The sequence below is a fragment of the Carya illinoinensis genome, chromosome 3 (assembly GCF_018687715.1).
Source record: "Carya illinoinensis cultivar Pawnee chromosome 3, C.illinoinensisPawnee_v1, whole genome shotgun sequence".
NCBI classification, from domain to species: Eukaryota; Viridiplantae; Streptophyta; class Magnoliopsida; order Fagales; family Juglandaceae; genus Carya; species Carya illinoinensis.
Window position 1 is genome coordinate 51,879,130 of NC_056754.1, and position 18,890 is coordinate 51,898,019.

At 35.2% G+C, this 18,890-nt stretch overlaps 1 protein-coding gene and 3 long non-coding RNA genes across 5 annotated transcripts; 3 read left to right on the top strand and 1 right to left on the bottom strand.

Annotated features, from left to right (window-relative positions):
• Window positions 1–1,382: 1,382 nt before the first annotated feature.
• Window positions 1,383–3,572, top strand: LOC122305232. The gene is made up of 2 exons (XM_043117607.1): window positions 1,383–1,585; window positions 2,603–3,572. Exon 2 carries the CDS (start codon window positions 2,680–2,682, stop codon window positions 3,355–3,357), a length of 678 nt encoding a protein of 225 aa, XP_042973541.1. The 5' UTR covers window positions 1,383–1,585; window positions 2,603–2,679; the 3' UTR covers window positions 3,358–3,572.
• LOC122305233 lies at window positions 2,622–6,580 on the bottom strand. 2 transcript variants are annotated; one of them, XR_006241056.1, is made up of 4 exons: window positions 6,270–6,580; window positions 4,096–4,719; window positions 3,787–3,818; window positions 2,622–3,393 (listed from the first exon to the last, which is right to left on the bottom strand). It is a non-coding gene; the product is annotated as an uncharacterized LOC122305233 (long non-coding RNA). The 2 variants fall into 2 exon arrangements; XR_006241057.1 differs by lacking the exon at window positions 3,787–3,818.
• Window positions 6,581–9,114: 2,534 nt separating this feature from the next.
• LOC122303103 lies at window positions 9,115–10,185 on the top strand. The gene is made up of 3 exons (XR_006240599.1): window positions 9,115–9,216; window positions 9,297–9,733; window positions 9,901–10,185. It is a non-coding gene; the product is annotated as an uncharacterized LOC122303103 (long non-coding RNA).
• Window positions 10,186–17,106: 6,921 nt separating this feature from the next.
• On the top strand, window positions 17,107–18,851 carry LOC122305767. Its single transcript, XR_006241228.1, has 2 exons — window positions 17,107–17,670; window positions 18,169–18,851. It is a non-coding gene; the product is annotated as an uncharacterized LOC122305767 (long non-coding RNA).
• Window positions 18,852–18,890: the final 39 nt, after the last annotated feature.

Consider the following 18,890-nt stretch of genomic DNA (forward strand, 5'->3'; position numbering starts at 1 on the left):
TTGCTGGTGCCAGAGCCGCTGGAGGACCCAATGGCAATGTTGTTTTTGTTGCTGCTAATTTGAATTTGTATTGTAATGAATTTGTATCAAAATCAACTTTTTGGAACTTGTATTAAGTTGATTTTGATACATGGAATTAGTCACATGTAAGTTTTGAAGTTGATATTAGTCACATATAAGTTCTAAATTTGATATTAGTCTCATGTAAATTCCAGATGTACATGTTAATATGTGCTGTTTATGAGCACATGAGAATCATTTTTGGTGTATATTGGGTTGGTGGTAATTATTCACTTGGGTCGTGGTCCATGATTGAAATAGATTGTTCTCATTCTCTGAAAGCTTGATTTGTACTCCTTAAATTTGATGAATTTTATTATATATGAAATTTGTAAATTTGGATTCATGAAATTGCTATTTGGATGTATGAAATTTCATTCATGATTTCATTCTACAGGTTTGGTGGCATAGCAATTTTCATGTACTGGGTACTGATTGCATGTATAAACCAGTACATAGAAATTGCACTCTAAAAAAAAATTAGGCAAAAAAATAAAATAAAATGATAATATTTTATTATTATCTTGTTTTAAATATGCATAAGTCAATGTAAAAGTTTTGTTTAGATGACAAAGTAGATAGGTAGAAGAGGTGATTTTGTAGATGCATATATATATACCAATGTGGATGTTCTAACACAAACAAGAATGATTGTCTAATTATTGAGTTGTCCTGTTCTTTAAGGTACTCTATAAGATAAATGCGAAGTGTATTTTATCAACATTCCATGTATCAATATAGGATTAGAAAATGAGTTTTGCTATATACATGCACAATCGCGCACTAATCTGTATACCAACACTGATTTATTTATACTTAAAATTTAAATTAACACTATTTTCAATAAAATATACTTTTTGACCAATCACATCACATTAATACACAGAGTAATATACAATTATGCTTGCAATTATACTTTTTCTTAAAAAATTATTTGTATCTTTTATTATTTATGTGTCAATCATCTAGCAAAAATCTTTGTGCAAGGGAGCGAATAGATTGACATGATTGTGCCACGTTAGGCCTAAACAAATGTTACCGTGTTATACTACACATCCTCTATTATCACACCCGAATGTAATAAAAAAATTTATATTTACAAGTCAGTATAAAAAATACACCATGAACAATATTTAATATAATATGATTTATTTTTAAGTTAACTTTAAAAATTTAAATCTTATAAATTAAATATTAACATATAAACTATGTACTTGCATCAAATTATAAGTAGAATAATTAAATAAATAATATATGTTATCATATCACGAAGGTCTTCGCATAAAGCCTGGCCAAGTGTAAAAGCTTGTGTAGATCCAGACAGTACCAAGTCACTGATTGGACCCAAAGCTCCGAATGTAAAGCCCGGTGCACAAGGAAGTTTCCTGCTCTCTGTATTTTCCTTCTAAAAAAACTTGAAATACGAATCCGCTCTATATAAGCCGTTGCTTTGCGCCTCCACGGACCACTGTATCTTCAGACGCTCACCACACAAGCTGAGGCTGTAATCTCCTCGAAGGCTTCGGTATGCTTTCAATCAAAGCTTTCTCGCGATTCTCTTTTCCTCCTTTTTCTTTCCAAATCCCATCTGGGTTTTATCAAAATTCATGTTTATGTGTGTTCTGTGTTCTCTCTAGCTCTCTCTTTTTTTGTCTTTCTGATCATGGAAATTGTCTGGGGTTCTCATGTGCTTTGATGGGATCTGCTGCTGCTAAAATCGGTTTCGTGTTCTAGTGCCGATAACGCCTAATACGAAATTTCTATCGAATTACAATCACTGTTATGGGAGATCTTCATGGCCAGCTTTTAAATTTTTTAGTCTTTATTTTTCTCTAAATATATAGGGATTGTTATGATTGCATCAGATTAAGATCATTGAATTCTTATAATTTTCTTGTTCAGGATTTGAGTGTCGATATTGTTGGCTGTTTCAAAACTTTTTTCTTTTTAAAACCATAATAGTAATTTCTTATAGTTGACTATTGTTTTATAAATAAAGCGATAGGACTGCCTGTCTCAGCCTTCTCCTTCATTGACAAGCACAAAACCAAACACTCCACGTCGCAAATGAAAAAGCGTATTTTGTAAGAGCACTTACATTCAGATTCAGGGATTTGCCTTTTGAGTTTTGTTAGTAGTATTGTAGTCGTTTTTATATTCTCTGTTTGGTGTTGCATTGTTGCTTACCTTGATTCAATCGTGCACATAACTCTTGTCAATTATGAGACAAAACATTCAATGTTGAAAGCTCCTTAATTGGTGAGAAATTGTGTTGTGTGGGACGTGAATACTGTTGGGGTGAATATATTTCTATGAAATACTTGATTTATAGTGGAAATTGATATTTATTTAGAGACTACATGGATTGATTTTATTTTCTTAAACCACATATCTGTTTGGAATGCCTCTAACTAATTGATATGTTCTTGTGTTTCGTTGGTTTTAGACCTGAATGTTGTTTTCAACATCTATTTTTAGTTCAAAGTGGTTTGTTTCTGTTTCACAATCTAATGTTTTTGGTATTCTTTCATCATCTTCTTAGGGATCACGCATTCAGTGGATACTAGAGGAATTACTTTCACACATTGAAGAATTTTAATTACACCGTAACATTATACAATGCCGAAGGACAGAAGAATTCGATCCATGCATCATCATCAATCTAGGACATGTCCTGTTCCTTCATGTTCCAAGACTGCCAAGCAAGACAAATACAAAAACCTCACCGGACTAGACAACGATGCGAACAAGGATGTGAATGAATGGGAAGAAGTCAGGTGCCCCATATGCTTGGAACACCCTCATAGTGCTGTCCTCCTGCGATGTTCTTCCTATGGAAAGGGTTGCCGCCCCTACCTTTGCAATACAAGCTACCGCCACTCGAACTGCCTCTCGCAGTTTTGTGCTTCTTCCAGTAAACAGCAAGAAGCCCATCCCTTGAGCAAGTCCAAGCTTGTATGCCCTCTCTGTCGAGGGCAAGTCAGTGGTTGGGATGTCATAGAGCCTGCACGCCACTTCATGAATTCCAAAGCAAGGAGTTGTCCATATGAGGCGTGTGATTTTTGTGGGACTTATGTACAACTCAGGAATCATACAAGGCGAGAGCACCCAGTAAGTTGGCCATCGCAGGTTGACCCTGCTCGCCGGCAAGAGTGGATAAGGTTGGAGCGTGAAACGGAATTGAATGATGCTATATGTCTATTCCTATCACAATTCCAATACATTGGATTTGAGGACATGTTACGTATACATATACTGCATTCTGGGTTGCTTACACCAGTTGAATCTCTACCATGAGGCTTCTGCACCGTGGAGATCAGATATACGTTTATGCTGAAACATAATAGAAATTTGTCAGCACTCATTTGGAAGGCATTAAGTAGTTTTCTTTTCTTTGCTTTAGTGAAAACAAGGCATTATTTTTTATACGCTATGGTTGTCACTAGTCGAAATAGATAAATTTGAATTTTCGTCTGATCACTTTGCTAATGTTTATTTTCTCGAAACTCAAAGTTCCATTAAGAATCTAAGATAGATGGAGCAGGCGGGAACTCTTATCAACTGTCACTTTTGTAAAGAGGGCACGTACCGGTAGTATGTCTGAGCACTTTTAGAACTAATTATTTTATTCCGACCCTAGTCTAATTATTTTGTACAGAGAGGTCTAGTTCAAATTTTAAAGGGGAAGAAAAAGGAAAAAAAGAAAGAAAGAAAGAAATGACTTACCAGTAAAAACAGGACGAATATAAGTATATAACCTGCAGAAGGGATTGTCACCTTGGTCTTAAGACTCATAACATATTGTGGAAAGCTACATTTTATACTTGCAAGAGAGATTTTTACCTCATGTATTGTATATATTAATATGAACAATGCAAGGCAATAAGATATCGAGTACTCTACATTCCCTAAGATTCAACACGAGGACTTCAAAAAGATTAAAGATTCAACACCCTGATATTCAACTAAAAATTATCAGCAGCTAACGTTGGGATCAAGTGGGGCAACTATGTACACACATAAACCTGCTCTCACCCATCTCAAGGGAGTGTTCTCAAAAAACGACTCCTCACCAACATGTATAATTGGCAATTCCTGAATCCCGCCTGCATCATTGCACGCCAGACCATGTTTCTTTCACTATCAACTCTTTGATATTTTCCGGGGTTATGTCTCTTGGGGTGAAGCGAGTGCCATCTTCATTAAGAATATCTATGGTAAAAAGGAAAAGGAAGCTTTATGAAACAACATAAAGGTATCATGGTAGATTTCATCCAAAGAAATGAATCTTGTTGGGGTTCAGTGGCTGATGCCAAGAGGTTTTGTTACCCTGGCTGCTTGTGGAAGCTAAAGTTCAATCATCATCAAGTCTTCTTTTTTGACGTTATTCCATGACTGAATGTGGGCTGTAAGCAGTGTCCCGTCTGCCTCTTTCCCCGACTTCTTTATTTTCGTGAATTTCATATGGTTTTTTGGAGATATGGGTGTCTCTCTTTCATCGGAGGTTGAAAGCTGGAAGAAAAGCAAGAATCTTCCCCTTGGTAACAATCAAGAACATTCTTTTATTTTGGTCGCATCATCTGGGACCACAGTTGTAACAGCTACACTTGCTCCTCCTAACCCTGATGAAGAATCTACCCAGAAACTGCCCTCGCGCAACTGAAAATTGACACCATTCAAGAAATCATCAAGATATTAAGATGTGGAGGCACAAACAGAGAAGAAAAGGACAAGACAATTTACAAATGTCAAATTTGTTGTCAGAGCTTCGGCTCCTTCACCAAAATAGAAAAAAAGTAACCTTTTCCTTATGAATGTCAATAGTTTCAGCTGTGAAATGATACTTAAATAAACAAAATTGTAAACTGCTGCAGAATAAGGACTGAAATTGTGAACAGTTTTTTGTCCACAATCAGCTTTTTACCATTATCCAAAAACACCACGGTCCTAGTTTCATAACACAGTTTGTGGGTCTAAAAAATCTCACCTTTGAAATTGTGATACTCCATATAATAAAGATAATGATAGATAGTGTATGGGATCTCACATTACTTAGGAAGGAGAAATTCTTGCTCTTAATAATGTTCCAATGGTATCATTGATTAGTCCTTTTGGAGTATAGGCCATGTGATTTGGGCCTTCCATTGGGGCGTTACAAATGATACTAGAGCCTATCCCAACCAGAAATATGAGTTTTGAGTTATGCCACCTACAACAGATAGACTCGATGAGAACGTCGGGAATTTAAAAGTGGTAGATTGTAATACCACATATGATAAGGATAAGAGTAGGTGGTGTATGGGATCCCACATTGCTTGTGAAAGAGAAATTCTTACTCTTTATAATGTTCCAATAGAATTCCAATTGTATCATTGACTAATCTTAGTATAGGCCATATGATTTGGGTCTTCTATTGGGACGTTACAAAGTACCGCTCAATTCATCCAAGTATTGAGGGAGATGCCAAGGCTTTGACCACAAAAAACATAGGTTTACTTGCACATACTTAAGTCATAACATGTACTTGGGCTAGAAATTATGACGCTAAACTGCTAAGCAATTGCATACATATTGTTGCAAGGTATCTAGTGCTTCCGGTGTTTCACTTTGACAAGAAGCAATATCAAGTTGCTCTTTTCTTTAGCATCAATCTAGTGACCTTTCTGAAACAAACATTCAAAAAGGAGTATCCAGATGCATCTGAAGTTTTGAGACTGATCTTCCAACTCGAAGTTGGACATCATCATCATTATTGGTCCAAGGTCAAAATTTAGTATCAGAGATTCACCCACTCCATATCAAGATTTTTATACGCCAGAACATCCATTCTGATCTATCAAGAGAAACAAAGATTCGAAAGAATTTATCCAGATGTGTTTAGTTTAACTGTCATTTCTTCTTTATTAAGTACGTATTCAAATAAAACATCAACCTTCCGCTTTTCGGCTTTTAATTATTTTCATTCTAAAGGAAGATTATTCTTAAGAGTAACCTGAGAAAACAATGATTGTGCACTGTGTTCATTCGAACCATCATAAGCTCATAACCCGTTTGAATCACGATCATAACTCATATTGTTTCTTGAAAGTCTTTACATTCCTTGTACTCTTTCCTAAGAAATAAAAACTTGAAAAATGTCATGATTTTAGTTAATAAAGGTGGTGGGTCTAAACACATCGATGTAGCAAGAGGAATCAGAGGAAAGGTACCAGCACTGAAGACTGCAGCAGTCGTGGATCCCTCGGAGGCTCTGTCAAACATATCATCAAACGGCTTCTATATCGCTTGATTTTGACCAGTGACGACTGAAATCTTGTTCAAGCCGAAAAGAAAGTGCCAGAAACAAAACCCATCTTAGTTACTGTTAGTGACGGACGTTCGGAGGAGGCGTTGATAAGGACAGTACCAACAGTTCGGTGACGAGTCTTACTGCGCCGGAGATGTAAGATTATCCGAATACCCGTGTCCAGGCCCGGTTGATCTTTAAAAAGAAAAACACTGTAGGAACAGATAATTTGACCGATAATTTGTCCTCTTATTTTGGCTTATAATATATTAAAGAAAAAATAATATATTTAATAAATTTATAAAACGTGATTTAATCAAAAGTCTATTTCTTTTAAAAATATCAAATTAAAATTTTTGTTGAAAAGTTCGCGTAAATAATTGTATATTTTCAAAAAATTAATATAAATAATTTTAAAAGTACATACATATTTAATAAAATATAAATAACTCTTAAAATATAGGATTTATTATTTAAATTATAATTTATAATATCTAAAATTATAAACTATATTTTTCATCCCAATACCAAATATTCACTTAATCTATAAGACACACTAGCTGTCACTGCTTGGTGGCAATTTTCTCCTAATAAATTAATAGTTCCACTACGTACAGTCTGGACGTGCAGCCGTGGAGTAAGCGTGCAGGTCACGTCAGTTGAATTGAAGAAAAGAGGACAAAATTAAAAAGTAAACAGAAATAGAAGAACTGAAAAGGAAGTTCGTGACCTTCGTCTGAAAACTAGTAAAAGAAATTCTGAGAGGATGGCAACAGGGGGACAAGGGTGGGATTGGAACCAGCGGAGAAGCGGATTGTAAAGCATGCCTAAGGCGCCGATGATGGGTAAGTTGCCGGTGTTACCGATGTCTCTGACATTCTTGACGCCTGGGAGTAGTTTAGGGTGGGAAGGGAATGGAAGAATTAAGGTATAAATGGAGGGATAGGCAAAGAGGAGAGGGGCGAGGGTAGGGAGTTTCTTAGGGGTGGCCAAAATGGTGATGGAAAGTCCACGGAGGGAGAGTTTGTGGGTGAGATCAAAGAGTGGGAGCATGTGTTTTTTTTTCAAAATATAAAGATATTGCGCACTACAGTCATACTGCTACATAAATCGCACCACAGAATTCCCATTCCTTGTAGCGCAGTTGGCGAGAGAGCAATCTTTGATGTATTGTATGAATTTTTCGTAAACGTATTAAAGAACTGAGTATAGACTCGTGGGCGGTATTGATTTTGGGTTTGGATTTGGATTTGGATTTGGATTTTGGGGATTTTAATGTAATTTGGAGGTTGAGGATTTTGGGATAGCAATCTTCGCAGGGAGAGTTTGATGGGTTCATGGGTTCAAAGGTGGAGAGAGTGAAGAGGAGGAGGGTGATGAAGTTGGAGCTGCTGCTTCTTCTAATTCCAGATTTCGAAGAAGAAGAAGAAGAAGAAGAAGATGTAGATGAGAAAAGCTTGTGTTTTCCATTAATGGAATGGTTGTCCTTAGGGAAGAAGCCTAGAAGCTTCTTTGCCTTCTTGTCACTGGTTCGGCTGATGGCTTCTGGAGGAGCAGGGGAGAAGGAGAGTGGAGGCGAAGTGGAGAAGGTGAAGGAAGAACAAGAATGGAAAATGAAAAGGCTTCCTAGGAGAAGAAAATGGTAACAGGCAAAGGGAAGGAGGAAATGAAACGCACCGTTTCACGCTTACAGTTTCATTAATCCACGTAGGACATGACTACGCCCCGCTTACTTATGCCGATTGAATTCAACATTTTTCATACATTAATAATGATAATTATTTTCAGACAAGTCCTTCTACGGGGTTGCTCTCTATACAGTCTCCCGACTGACATGGCAGTATATTTATTTTAAAAAATCAGTTAAGGAGCAAAAACGTAGAAATTGATCTAAATCCATTCCGATATACATTCGAATTCGTAGCCTCTGCTTGTTTCAAGGTTGACGTACTGTGGGAGGAATTAAAAATGGCCTTTCTGTTTCTATTTCAAGGTTTTTAGCCTCTGTTTGTTTGCCAGGAAACTGTAGGAATAAACGCATATATCCAAAATAAATAAAATTATGGGTTTAATCAATGAATGTTGCTTGATAGCTGAGAGAGCCTTAATTTTATGGTTGGGAAAAAGTCACTGCAAGTTAAATCACATGCTAATAATGGTGAATTGGAGAATAGCTGCTCCCTTGTTTTTATTTGTTAAATCTAGACAGTCGCCATCTTACCCCTCATTAGTCATTATCCAGATTAATTCGAAGACATGGATGATTTTGAGGCCTCCATAATTCCATTCTTCCCGCGGAGATGGAGTAGCCATGCGAAAAACAAAGCATTTAGTATCTAAAGGTTGCATATTTTCAAATGTTGTTATATCTTGAATTTAAATAGATAGACGCAACTCTTTTACCCACGAGCTTCAGCCTTATGTTAAAAAACTGGGAGGTGTGGGGTTTAAGTGCGGCACCAAATCATTACCAAGTTGGTTGTCAATTACCAGGAACACCACCTCAAGATACGTGTACAATAGTTTTCGGCGATGTGGAGGAGAGAATGACGGGAATGTTGACCGTTTCTCACGGAGACCGTTCGTAGGAATGAATCTCCAACTCCCATTGATCTTAGGAGCTCTTGAAATGGTCCACATCTAAGTTTTTATTACGTTAGAATTGCCCATGATAAACTGAACACGTGGGACACATAGCCACCAAAGCTTGATGAAAAATTTGGCTATAAATAGTATGGTTTGGTCTCCAAACTCACTTAACTCAATCCCTTTAGTCTTACACCATTTAAAGTAGGTTTAGTAGAGTTTGGAAGTGCCAAAACGAGAAAAAAAAATAGTAAGAAAGTGTGAATAAACATCAATAGCTGGAGGTAAGATTTCTTGTTTATTTTCAATTTTGATTCTTATTAAGTGTTTAATTCTGCATTATAGAATCATTATTAGCTTACAGGGAAGCCTTCAGGACGATGTGAAGTCGAAGAAGGAACTGGGATGGGAAGCATTTTGGACTATGTGGAAAAAAAAACCCAGGTCTCTAGCAGGAGTTGGGATGGAGGATTCGAAGAAGGCAAGAACACGGCAGGAGTTAGGGTTTCATTATTTGGGAGGAGTTCTTCTACAGGTACACGGGATGGGTAAACGGGGGGAATCGGCAATGCCATGTCAGCCGGTTTATCTTAAAAAAAAAGTGAGGCAAAAGCACGTAATGAGAGTGAAAGTGTAAAATGAAACTGGGAAAGAAGCCATTACTCTGTTTTTGCTGAGGAAAGCTAGATCGTCCAGAACACAATCCAAACCAGCCGAAGAAAGCCACCAAATCTGGGCTGGTGGTCGTCGTTGTGGGTGGCCGAAGCTGCGCCGGTAGTGATCGTCGTCTCGTCGTCATGGGTAAGCTGTTTATAAGCAGGTTCTTCTTCCAGAAATTGCTTTCATGCTTTGAGAAGCTGGCTCTTTGAGAATCATGTCTTGTTTAGTATTTTTTACATTCTTGTGAATTTCTAGTGTGTTTCTTACTGTTGATTCTTACACTTGATATTATTTGCTTTGAATTTCAGGGATTTGGGTTATTCTAATATCTGTGGCAGTTTAAAAAGTGCCCAAATAAACAAATAGAGACAGACGCGTAAGAGAATCTAGTTTCGAAAGTCTCCAAAGAAACAAATGCGAACCTTCATCAAAGTCTCCACTATCGGAGGCTAACAAGCTATTCTTCACAAACTCGGAATCCTCAAGCTTGGAAGGAGAAGTTCTTGCAGAGTTACCATTTGATCCATCCTTTTTTTTGTTTTTTTGATGATTGTGAGACCCAATGAACTTCATCCTCAGCTTACTTGGAGAAATAATACCAGTCTGCAATTGAAGAAACCAGACCAAAACAACCTATTAATCTAAAACTAATTTAGGAAGCTTCAAAGCTTGTCAAATTTCAAACAATTCATTTCTTACTTATAAAACACCAAGTGTCTCGGTATTCTTGTGGCTTTCCTCCTCTATTGAAAAGCAGAGTAATGGTTTACAAACAAAAATGTAAAGAAAAAACTTGGGGCGACAAAACTCAAGATTCTTGCTTATTTTTATTTTAACCGTGTATGTATGTATATCATATATATCCATTTGTACATAAAGAGAGTAAAAATCATTCCATCATTATAACCAGGAAAAAAAATCCATATTTATGAATAATTTAATTAACCCAGACTCCTTAGCTTCTCCAATGGAAAAATTCAATCACCCACCCAAGTAAATATTCTGAGTTGAAGAAAACCTACAACTCATACAAAATCATATTTCCCAAAGCCATTTCAAGACCAAACCAAGTGCAACAAATGCCATGTTTTGAATCCAAATCCAAACATTTCCAGTCCAACCCCATTTTATACAATGAACGGAAAAAAAGAACAACTTATCCCAAAACCCACATTAATGAAAGCACTTTCAAATTGAAAGGCAGAACTAGGGAAAGAAAAAGATTCAAAATTTCAAGTCCATACCTGAACTTTGTGTGTCCTCTTGTACTCCATTAGACCTCTCCCTCTCTCTCTCTCTCCAAGTCTCTGAACTTTCTCTCTCTAAAATTTAGCAGGGGAGGAAAGGGATCTAATGGCAGATGTCGGTGAAGACGTTTCAGAGAGCATTTGATTTTGATTTGTTAGGAGCTTAGAGCATTGGTATTGGATTATCCAAATGCCAATGAAATGCAAAATTTAACTCAATTACACATAAAATCATCTGCATCGGATTATCCAACTGTAAAATAAATGACTTTGAGTTACAGTAAATCAAACTCTACGGTCATATATGCAAGACTACTGTACAAAAACCAAACCTTATTTTTATTCAATAAAGTACAGCACCGGTTACTTTTTCCCTCGAAAGTTAGTTTCCTAAGGACATAATCGAGCTCCCTCATTCTCTCCTCTTCCCCATTTTCGTTCCCACTCCATTTCCTCTTCAATATTTTTGTTCAACCCAGCGTCCAAAAACTCCATTTCCTCTTCAATATTTTCGTTCAACCCAGCGTTCGAAAACTCCATTTCCTCTTCACCATTTTCGTTCAACCCAGCGTCTGAAAACTCCAAGAGGGATTTCACAACATCATCGTCCAGGTGTGTACATTTCATTTCTCTCTCTGATTTTCTGTGCTTCATTTTCGTTTTGGGCATTTGAGATTAAAAATGGTTTATGTCGCACGGTGGCTTGATGTTTCATTATCTAGGTTTTGTTTCTTTTCATCAGATTTGTGATAAATGTTGCTCATTTTCTTGGTAGTACTCCATTTTGTGGGGCGATTCCCTTGGTTTGTTCTATATGCAAGACTACTTTATATTCCCTTTTTTGCTTTCTACTTTTCTGTTTGCTTTTTTGATTATAAGCTTTTTGGTCTTAGCTTTTGTGATTGTTTTAGTTGAAAACCATTTTGTGGGGAATTTCCCTTGGTTTGTTCTATATGCAAGACTACTTTATATTCCCTTTTTTGCTTTCTACTTTTCTGTTTACTTTTTTTATTACAAGCTTTTTGGTCTTAGCTTTTGTGGTTGTTTTAGTTGAAAACGTTGTTTCAAGTGCTATTTCACCTTCCCTTGGATGCTGCTTCTCTTCAACAATAGAAAACCTGGCGAATAGCATTTGCTTTCTCCAAAATTGCAGTGACTTTGACATTTGTAGCATGTCCTAGTGTATGAGTTGGCTTTGGTGTCATTGTGCGTCTCAAGTTAAACGACTGAGATAGTATAGAAATAGCAGAAGTTAGGCAAAGCAAATAGTTACTGTTAGGATGTGTCAAATTTCGATGTTATTGTTTATTTGTAAAAACCACATCCATAGGTCAGTGTAATTATCCCCTTGTAAAACAGAATACCTTGGGGTTCATGTTCATTGGATTAGAGGGAAAATGAAAGTAAAGTGTAGCATTGCTAATTTATTCTGCACACTATCTCGTGCCTTGTTAAATAAGTTTATCATGTAGAGTCAAATTCTCAATGGGGTGTCTGTCTGTTTAGTCGTTAAAGGCAGCCACTTAATCAAATATGGTTATTAAATGTGGAGGAAAAATAATTAGTGTAGTGTGGTGCTTGTAAGGCCAGTGGGAAACGTGTGAATTAATTATATAGTACATGAATCTTTACTATTTCAAGTTTATTTCACTTGCATCTATCTGCCCTTCGCTTAGAGTTAGCTTAAACACTTGATAATTTGCCATTGCAACTGAGGTCTCTCAGCTCCACAGATGGCTCAATTCAAGCTCTCTCCAATTGATTTAGGGAAAGTTTTTAATCTCATGGATACAAGATGATTTGCAAGATAGATATAGATATATATATATATATATATATATATATATATATATATATATATTCAAGGGAGGGGATTCCCAATTCCTAATAATCGAAGTAAATTACTTATTATCCATTCTCACATACACATTAATTAGACAGCTTGGAGATAGAAGAGACTGATGGAAAACCTAAAATCAAGGATGATAAAGGACATTTATTAGGCCTTAAAGACTTGTTAATGAGCTCATGAGCTTGGAAGGTTGAGGGATGAGCTGGAATTGCTCCATTCTTTGTAGTACAAATTGCTCCACAAGCATTTGCAAATGTCAACGCCTCCCTTAGTTTTCCTTCATCCTGCATAAAAACATAAAATAAAAATAAAATAAAGAAACAAAAGAGAGAAAATTAATTGCAAACTCATGAAACCAAATCTTAAAAACTTTTTGTTTGAGCAAGCTCCTATTATTTTTTAGCAGCAGTCATTAATGGGATGAATTTCCCTTCTTGTTTGAGCAAGTTCCTATTATTTTTTCTCTTAGTGTTGCTATTATGTTTTTTTTTCCTGCTGCTGTTGTTTTTTCTTTTTATGCTATTAAAAGCAAATTCTCTGCAACAATACAAGGATGGATATTGATTATGTATGTTTAAAGCAAATTTTCATGCTGCTGTTTGTGATTATGTATGGATATTGATAATGATGCCATTAAAAGCAAATTTTTCTGCTGCTATTTTTGCTTTTTCTTGCTGATGTTTGTGATTATGTATGGATATTGATAATGATGCTATTAAAAGCAAATTTTTCTGCTGCTGTTTGTGATTATGCAATTTCTTAATATATGTTTAATAAGTTGATGTTTATATTGATGTTTTATGATAAATTTTAAACTATTCAAGGATGGAGCCTTCATTTGATGCGGATCCCTTTTTCACCACACTATTACAAAGTGGTGGGCAAGGGGAGGGCAGCACCCCATTCAATAGCATACATGGTAATGTGGTGGTCCAACTATCACAAGCTGAAAGTGAACGAAGGCCACCTACTAAAAAATCTTAACGAGGTGTGTCTTTCACCACAGAGGAGGATAATCTCCTTGTTTCAGCTTGGCTAAACATTAGCCTTAATGCTATTCGGGGGACTGACCAAAAATCCATACAAATGTGGGAAAGAATTTATGAATACTACCATGAGCATAAATAATCAAACACTCCTGAACGTTCGATTGCATCATTGACTAATCGATGGCAATCAATTCAAAAATGCACAAATAAGTTTTGTGCTGCTATAGCACAAATAGAGTCTTTACATCCGAGTGGTACCAAGGAGGTTGATAAGGTATTAATTCTATTTTTATTTTAGTTTTTTATATGCTTAGGCTTATTTGCATACTAACTTTATCCATTTATTCATTTAAGATTGAGAATGCGAAAATATTGTACAAAGAAAATGAGAATTCTTATTTTACCATGGAGCATTAGACACCAACCAAAATGACAACAACATCAGTCAACATTGTCAACAAGGAAGAAACCACCTAGAAGACGTCTAGCCGGTGCTAGCTTAACTCTAGAAGGCGACAATATGTTGGATGACAATGTGGAGGTCATCCATGAGAGACCTCCAGGAAAGAAGGCTGAGAAAGAAAGAGGAAGTCTAGAGATGAAATAGATGTTGAATTTAACCATGCTTTAGCTCGCTTGAATACTGACAGAAATACATTCAACGTGGAGATAAAGGAATTTTACAGCAAGGCGGAGCGGGATAGAGATGCAAATCTTGCACTAAAGAAGAAGAAGTTTGAAGCTAAAATGATGAAATTAGATCTTGATAGGATGAAACCAAAGCAGCAAATATATTTCCAACATCTTGAAAATGAAATTTTCAACGCTTTAATGAAAGCGTCTACAATCACATCGTCATATGAGGACCCATCCACACCTTTTGGAGGTGTGTAAGTATTTGTCTAGCTTATTTTGACATTGTAATTAACAGTAGTATATATTTAACGTATATTTTGTCTGATTTTAGTGGTCGTCTAGTCACATGTAATAGAAATACATGTGACTGGACAACAACTTTGTTATTGGACATTGTCTACATTTTTTGTGATGGGTAGTAACATTAGTGATTGGCTGACTTTTGGCTGACTTTTGGAGGTATGTGTATTTTTGTGATGGGCTAACTTTTGGAATGGTGTATATTTTTATGATGGACTGAAATGTATAACCATCAGTTAGTGATGATTTGTGCTTTTGTCAATGGTATTTTTTTGAGGTGAAAACGTAATGGGCACTTTTTTTTTCAATGGTGTTGTGATGTAACTGAATGTATTTGTGATGGACAGAAGTATTGTGTTCAGTGTTGGTATTTTTTGATTTGTAACTTAATGTATTTGTGGTGGGCATAAATATTATAATTGAATGTATTTATGGTGGGCATAAATATTATAATTGAATGTATTTATGGGCTGAAATGTATAATGCCCAGTTAGTAATGACTTGTACTTTTCTCAATGGTGTTTTTTTGAGGTGAAAATGTAATGTGCAGGTTTTTTTCAATGATATTGTGATGTAACTGAATATATTTGTGATAGGTAGAAATATTGTGTTTAGTATTGTGTTTTTTGATTTGTAACTCAATGTATTTGTGGTGGGCATAAATATTATAACTGAATGTATTTGTGGGTAGTTTGGTTTCAATTAATAGAAAAAAATTAAAAAAGAATTATTAAATTTGTAATATTTTATTATTATTTTAACTAATAGATGAATAATCTAATATGAAAATAAATTTTAAGTGCAATAGTCAAATGTAAAATCAAATCATATTATGTAAATTTAACATTTATATTTACATAATCTAATACCAATGCTCTTAAACACAGCGGTTGATCCAAATGCAAAAAATCATACATTTCATTTATCTACGTGGAGGCCGTGTACGCGGGGGTTACTCTCCCAAGTGCAAATAGCTTTTTTCAATAGGTTTTGCTATACAATTTCCCAACACCTCAACATCCCATATTTTTTTAATTTTTTAATATTTTTTTTGAATTTATTCTTTTTAAATTAATTTAATTTATTTATTTATTATTTATATATTAAATATTTGATAAAAAATAAAATAATAAAAATTAAAAAAAATATAGAATATTAGAGTGTTGGAAAGTTGTGTAGATTTTTTCTTTTTCAATTAGGAGAGAGGGAAATCGCGTGGGTCATGTACAACTGTACAAGAAGGAGGAACTGACTGATTCAAATCTTTTTTTAATATTTAAAAATTCTGCCACGTGGGAATGCCACATTAGTCGGGAGAATATCTCAACTGGAGCCATCGGTGGGCTTAGCATTTTTCTTTTCAGATTGCCTAATGTCTGACAACTTTGTTTTATATACTCATTTTTAACGTATTTTTTAAGCATTTCATTTATATAATTTCTTCGACCATATTTAATATAAGGAAAATGCTAAACATACTCATAAAAAATATAGACGGTTTTACATGTTGACATCATCAGCCCTTTTATTTTTATATTTTTTATAAAAATATGATACGATGGACAAAACTGTAAAGAAAGAGCATCTTACTTTTTCATTAGAAGTATTTTTCCCCATCTCTCCCATCTTTTGTGTCTTCTCTTATCTCTCGGTCTATCGAGCCATTCTCTTGATTTTTCATTTTAGCTAAAGCAAACCAAGCATGTACAACAAAATGAAAAGAGTGGTTTTTCTATCTGCACCCTTGACATCAAGCCTGAGAAGTGTATCAAGCATGAAGGCATGGGCATCACCACGGTTTGTCCTAACATTCATGCGGTTCCCAGTCTTTAACAATACAGGTCTAAAAGCTTTAAAAAACTGTCGGAGAAGGGGTGGGCATAAAAACTATGAAAAATATAATTATAAGCATAATTATACATTAATATATATATCAACTTAATGTGATTGATCAAAAAGTAGATTTTATTAAAAATAATATTAATTTAAATTTTAAATATAAAAGAATCAATTTTGATACGTAGATTAATATACAACTCTACTTGTATATAACAAAAATTTAAAAACTATTGGAGAAGGGCTGTGCTCTATGCCCACCGCCGAGGGGCTCCCGTTAGGCAATATTTATTTTTCTAACATCATTTTTCAAATATTTTTTAAATATTTTTAAAACTAAAAAGATTTATAACATTATTAAATAATATTTTCTTAATTACTAAAAAAATTATAAAAAAAAAATGGAGCGGAAGCTCCAACCAGTGGATCCCCAGCATTTTTCATTGGAGAAATGATCTCAAACGATTGTGGAGGTCTCAAACAAAAATGCCAGCCATGCATGGAATTCCAGTGCAAATTTTATTTATTTATTTAATAATTAAAAAAATATTTTTGTAATAATATTATAAAGTTTAAAAATATTAAAAAAATACATAAATATTTTTGTTTACACTGTCGGAATCCGAGTCATATTGTAGGGACACTCTTTTCCAAAACTCTTTCGTCCGTCCAAAGTCTCTCTCCTTCTCGATTTTCCCTTCTACCGTACTTCTTTTTCTTTATTTTCCCGTGAACTTGATCTCCATTTTTCCCTCGCGCATTTTCTCTTATACTAGGGTTTCATGTTCTTACCTTTTCTTTCCTGTCGTGATCTTCCAGGTAATAGAAAAACACGAAAGTCAAGCCGAAAACCAGCACTGCAGGAGGATATTTCTTCTCCGTTTCTATCATTTACCCCCCCCTCATCAATCTCAAATATGTTCTAGAGCTTTCTATGTTTCATTTTAGTCTTAGTTCCTTGGTTTTGTGATTGATTTTCTTTTTCTTTTGGTTTCTTGAGAAAAAGAAATCCTGAAATTTTGATTCTTCTTGGGCAGAACAATCATTCTGGTCTATTCAAAGTACTTGAGAGGATCTGGGCCTTGGTAGTCTGAAGCAATTATGCGATTTTGTGGTCTCTTTGGTCTTTGCTTTGTTTGGTACGGGCCGTATGGCTTGTGTCGTGCTTAAATATCATTGAACTTTTGTGGAGTAGGAGAGGCAGAGATAGAGGAGAAGGTAAAGAAAGTACATCATGTTTTCTATATTTATGGGATCTTGTGAAAAAGATGAGCTCTGTCTCTTACGTCTGTAGAATGTCAATATGCATGTTTAAAACTCATGCTGGAAGGTGCCTTAATAAAATGTAATGTTAATGGTTTGGACGCTCACTTGTTCTTTAAGAATACTTTTTTATAACTTAATTCTAGTAATTTATTTTTTGACAAAGAGATGGAGATGTCAACCTCCACCATGGAACATTGTTATTTAATAATACTTTTTATTATTCATTGAGACACCAATAAAAATGGCAGCAACATATGTTAACGAGTAAACCATCTGTTAACTCAACTCTAAATGGAGACGGCATTTTGGATGACAACACTGAGGTCATCCATGAGAGGCATCCAAGCAAGAAATTTAAGAAACTAAAAAAGAGAAAAGGAGAAATAGGAAGTCCAGAGAAGGATTAGATGCTAAATTTTATCATGCTCTAACTCGCATGGCCAATGACAGAAAGATGTGCATGCTGGAGATAAGAGAAGCAATCACCAGGATAGAACGTGATAGAAGTGAACAACTTGTACTTGAGAAGAAGAAGTTCGAAGTTGAAATTATGCAATTAAATCTTGTTGGCATGAATACAATGCAACAAGTTTATTTCCAAACTCTTCAGAATGAAATTTACGAGGCTTCAAAGAAGTTTGCAACTACAACTACACCTAATGATCCATCCACACCTTTTGGAGACGTGTAACTTTTCATCCAGCCTATATCGACGTTGTAATTAACATTAGTAGATGTTTAACGGACACTTTGTTTATTTTAGTGGTTGCCCAACCACGTGATGGAAATATATGGCTTGGTTGCAACTATGTGACCATATATGGTTTAGACACTTTTAACTTTGTGATTGGGCACTGTTTTTATTTTTAGCGATGAGCTGATTTTTGGTGATTGTGTTGATTTTGTGAGGGCAGAAATGTTACAAACAAAATATAACATTTTGTAATTGCCCCTAGTTCAGTCTGATTTTGTGCTGAAAATGTAAAACCAGATGTGCTGATTTTGTGATTTTCCACAGTTCACTCTCTGTCAATTGTCTTTGTTTTTAATTTTTGGTGATGGGTAGTGTTTTGATTACCTGCTGTGGATTGTAACATTGCTGTGAATTGTGGAATTGTAACACTGATCTGCCATTCATGAAAGCTTGGACTTGTTTTTTGCATCTGCTATTC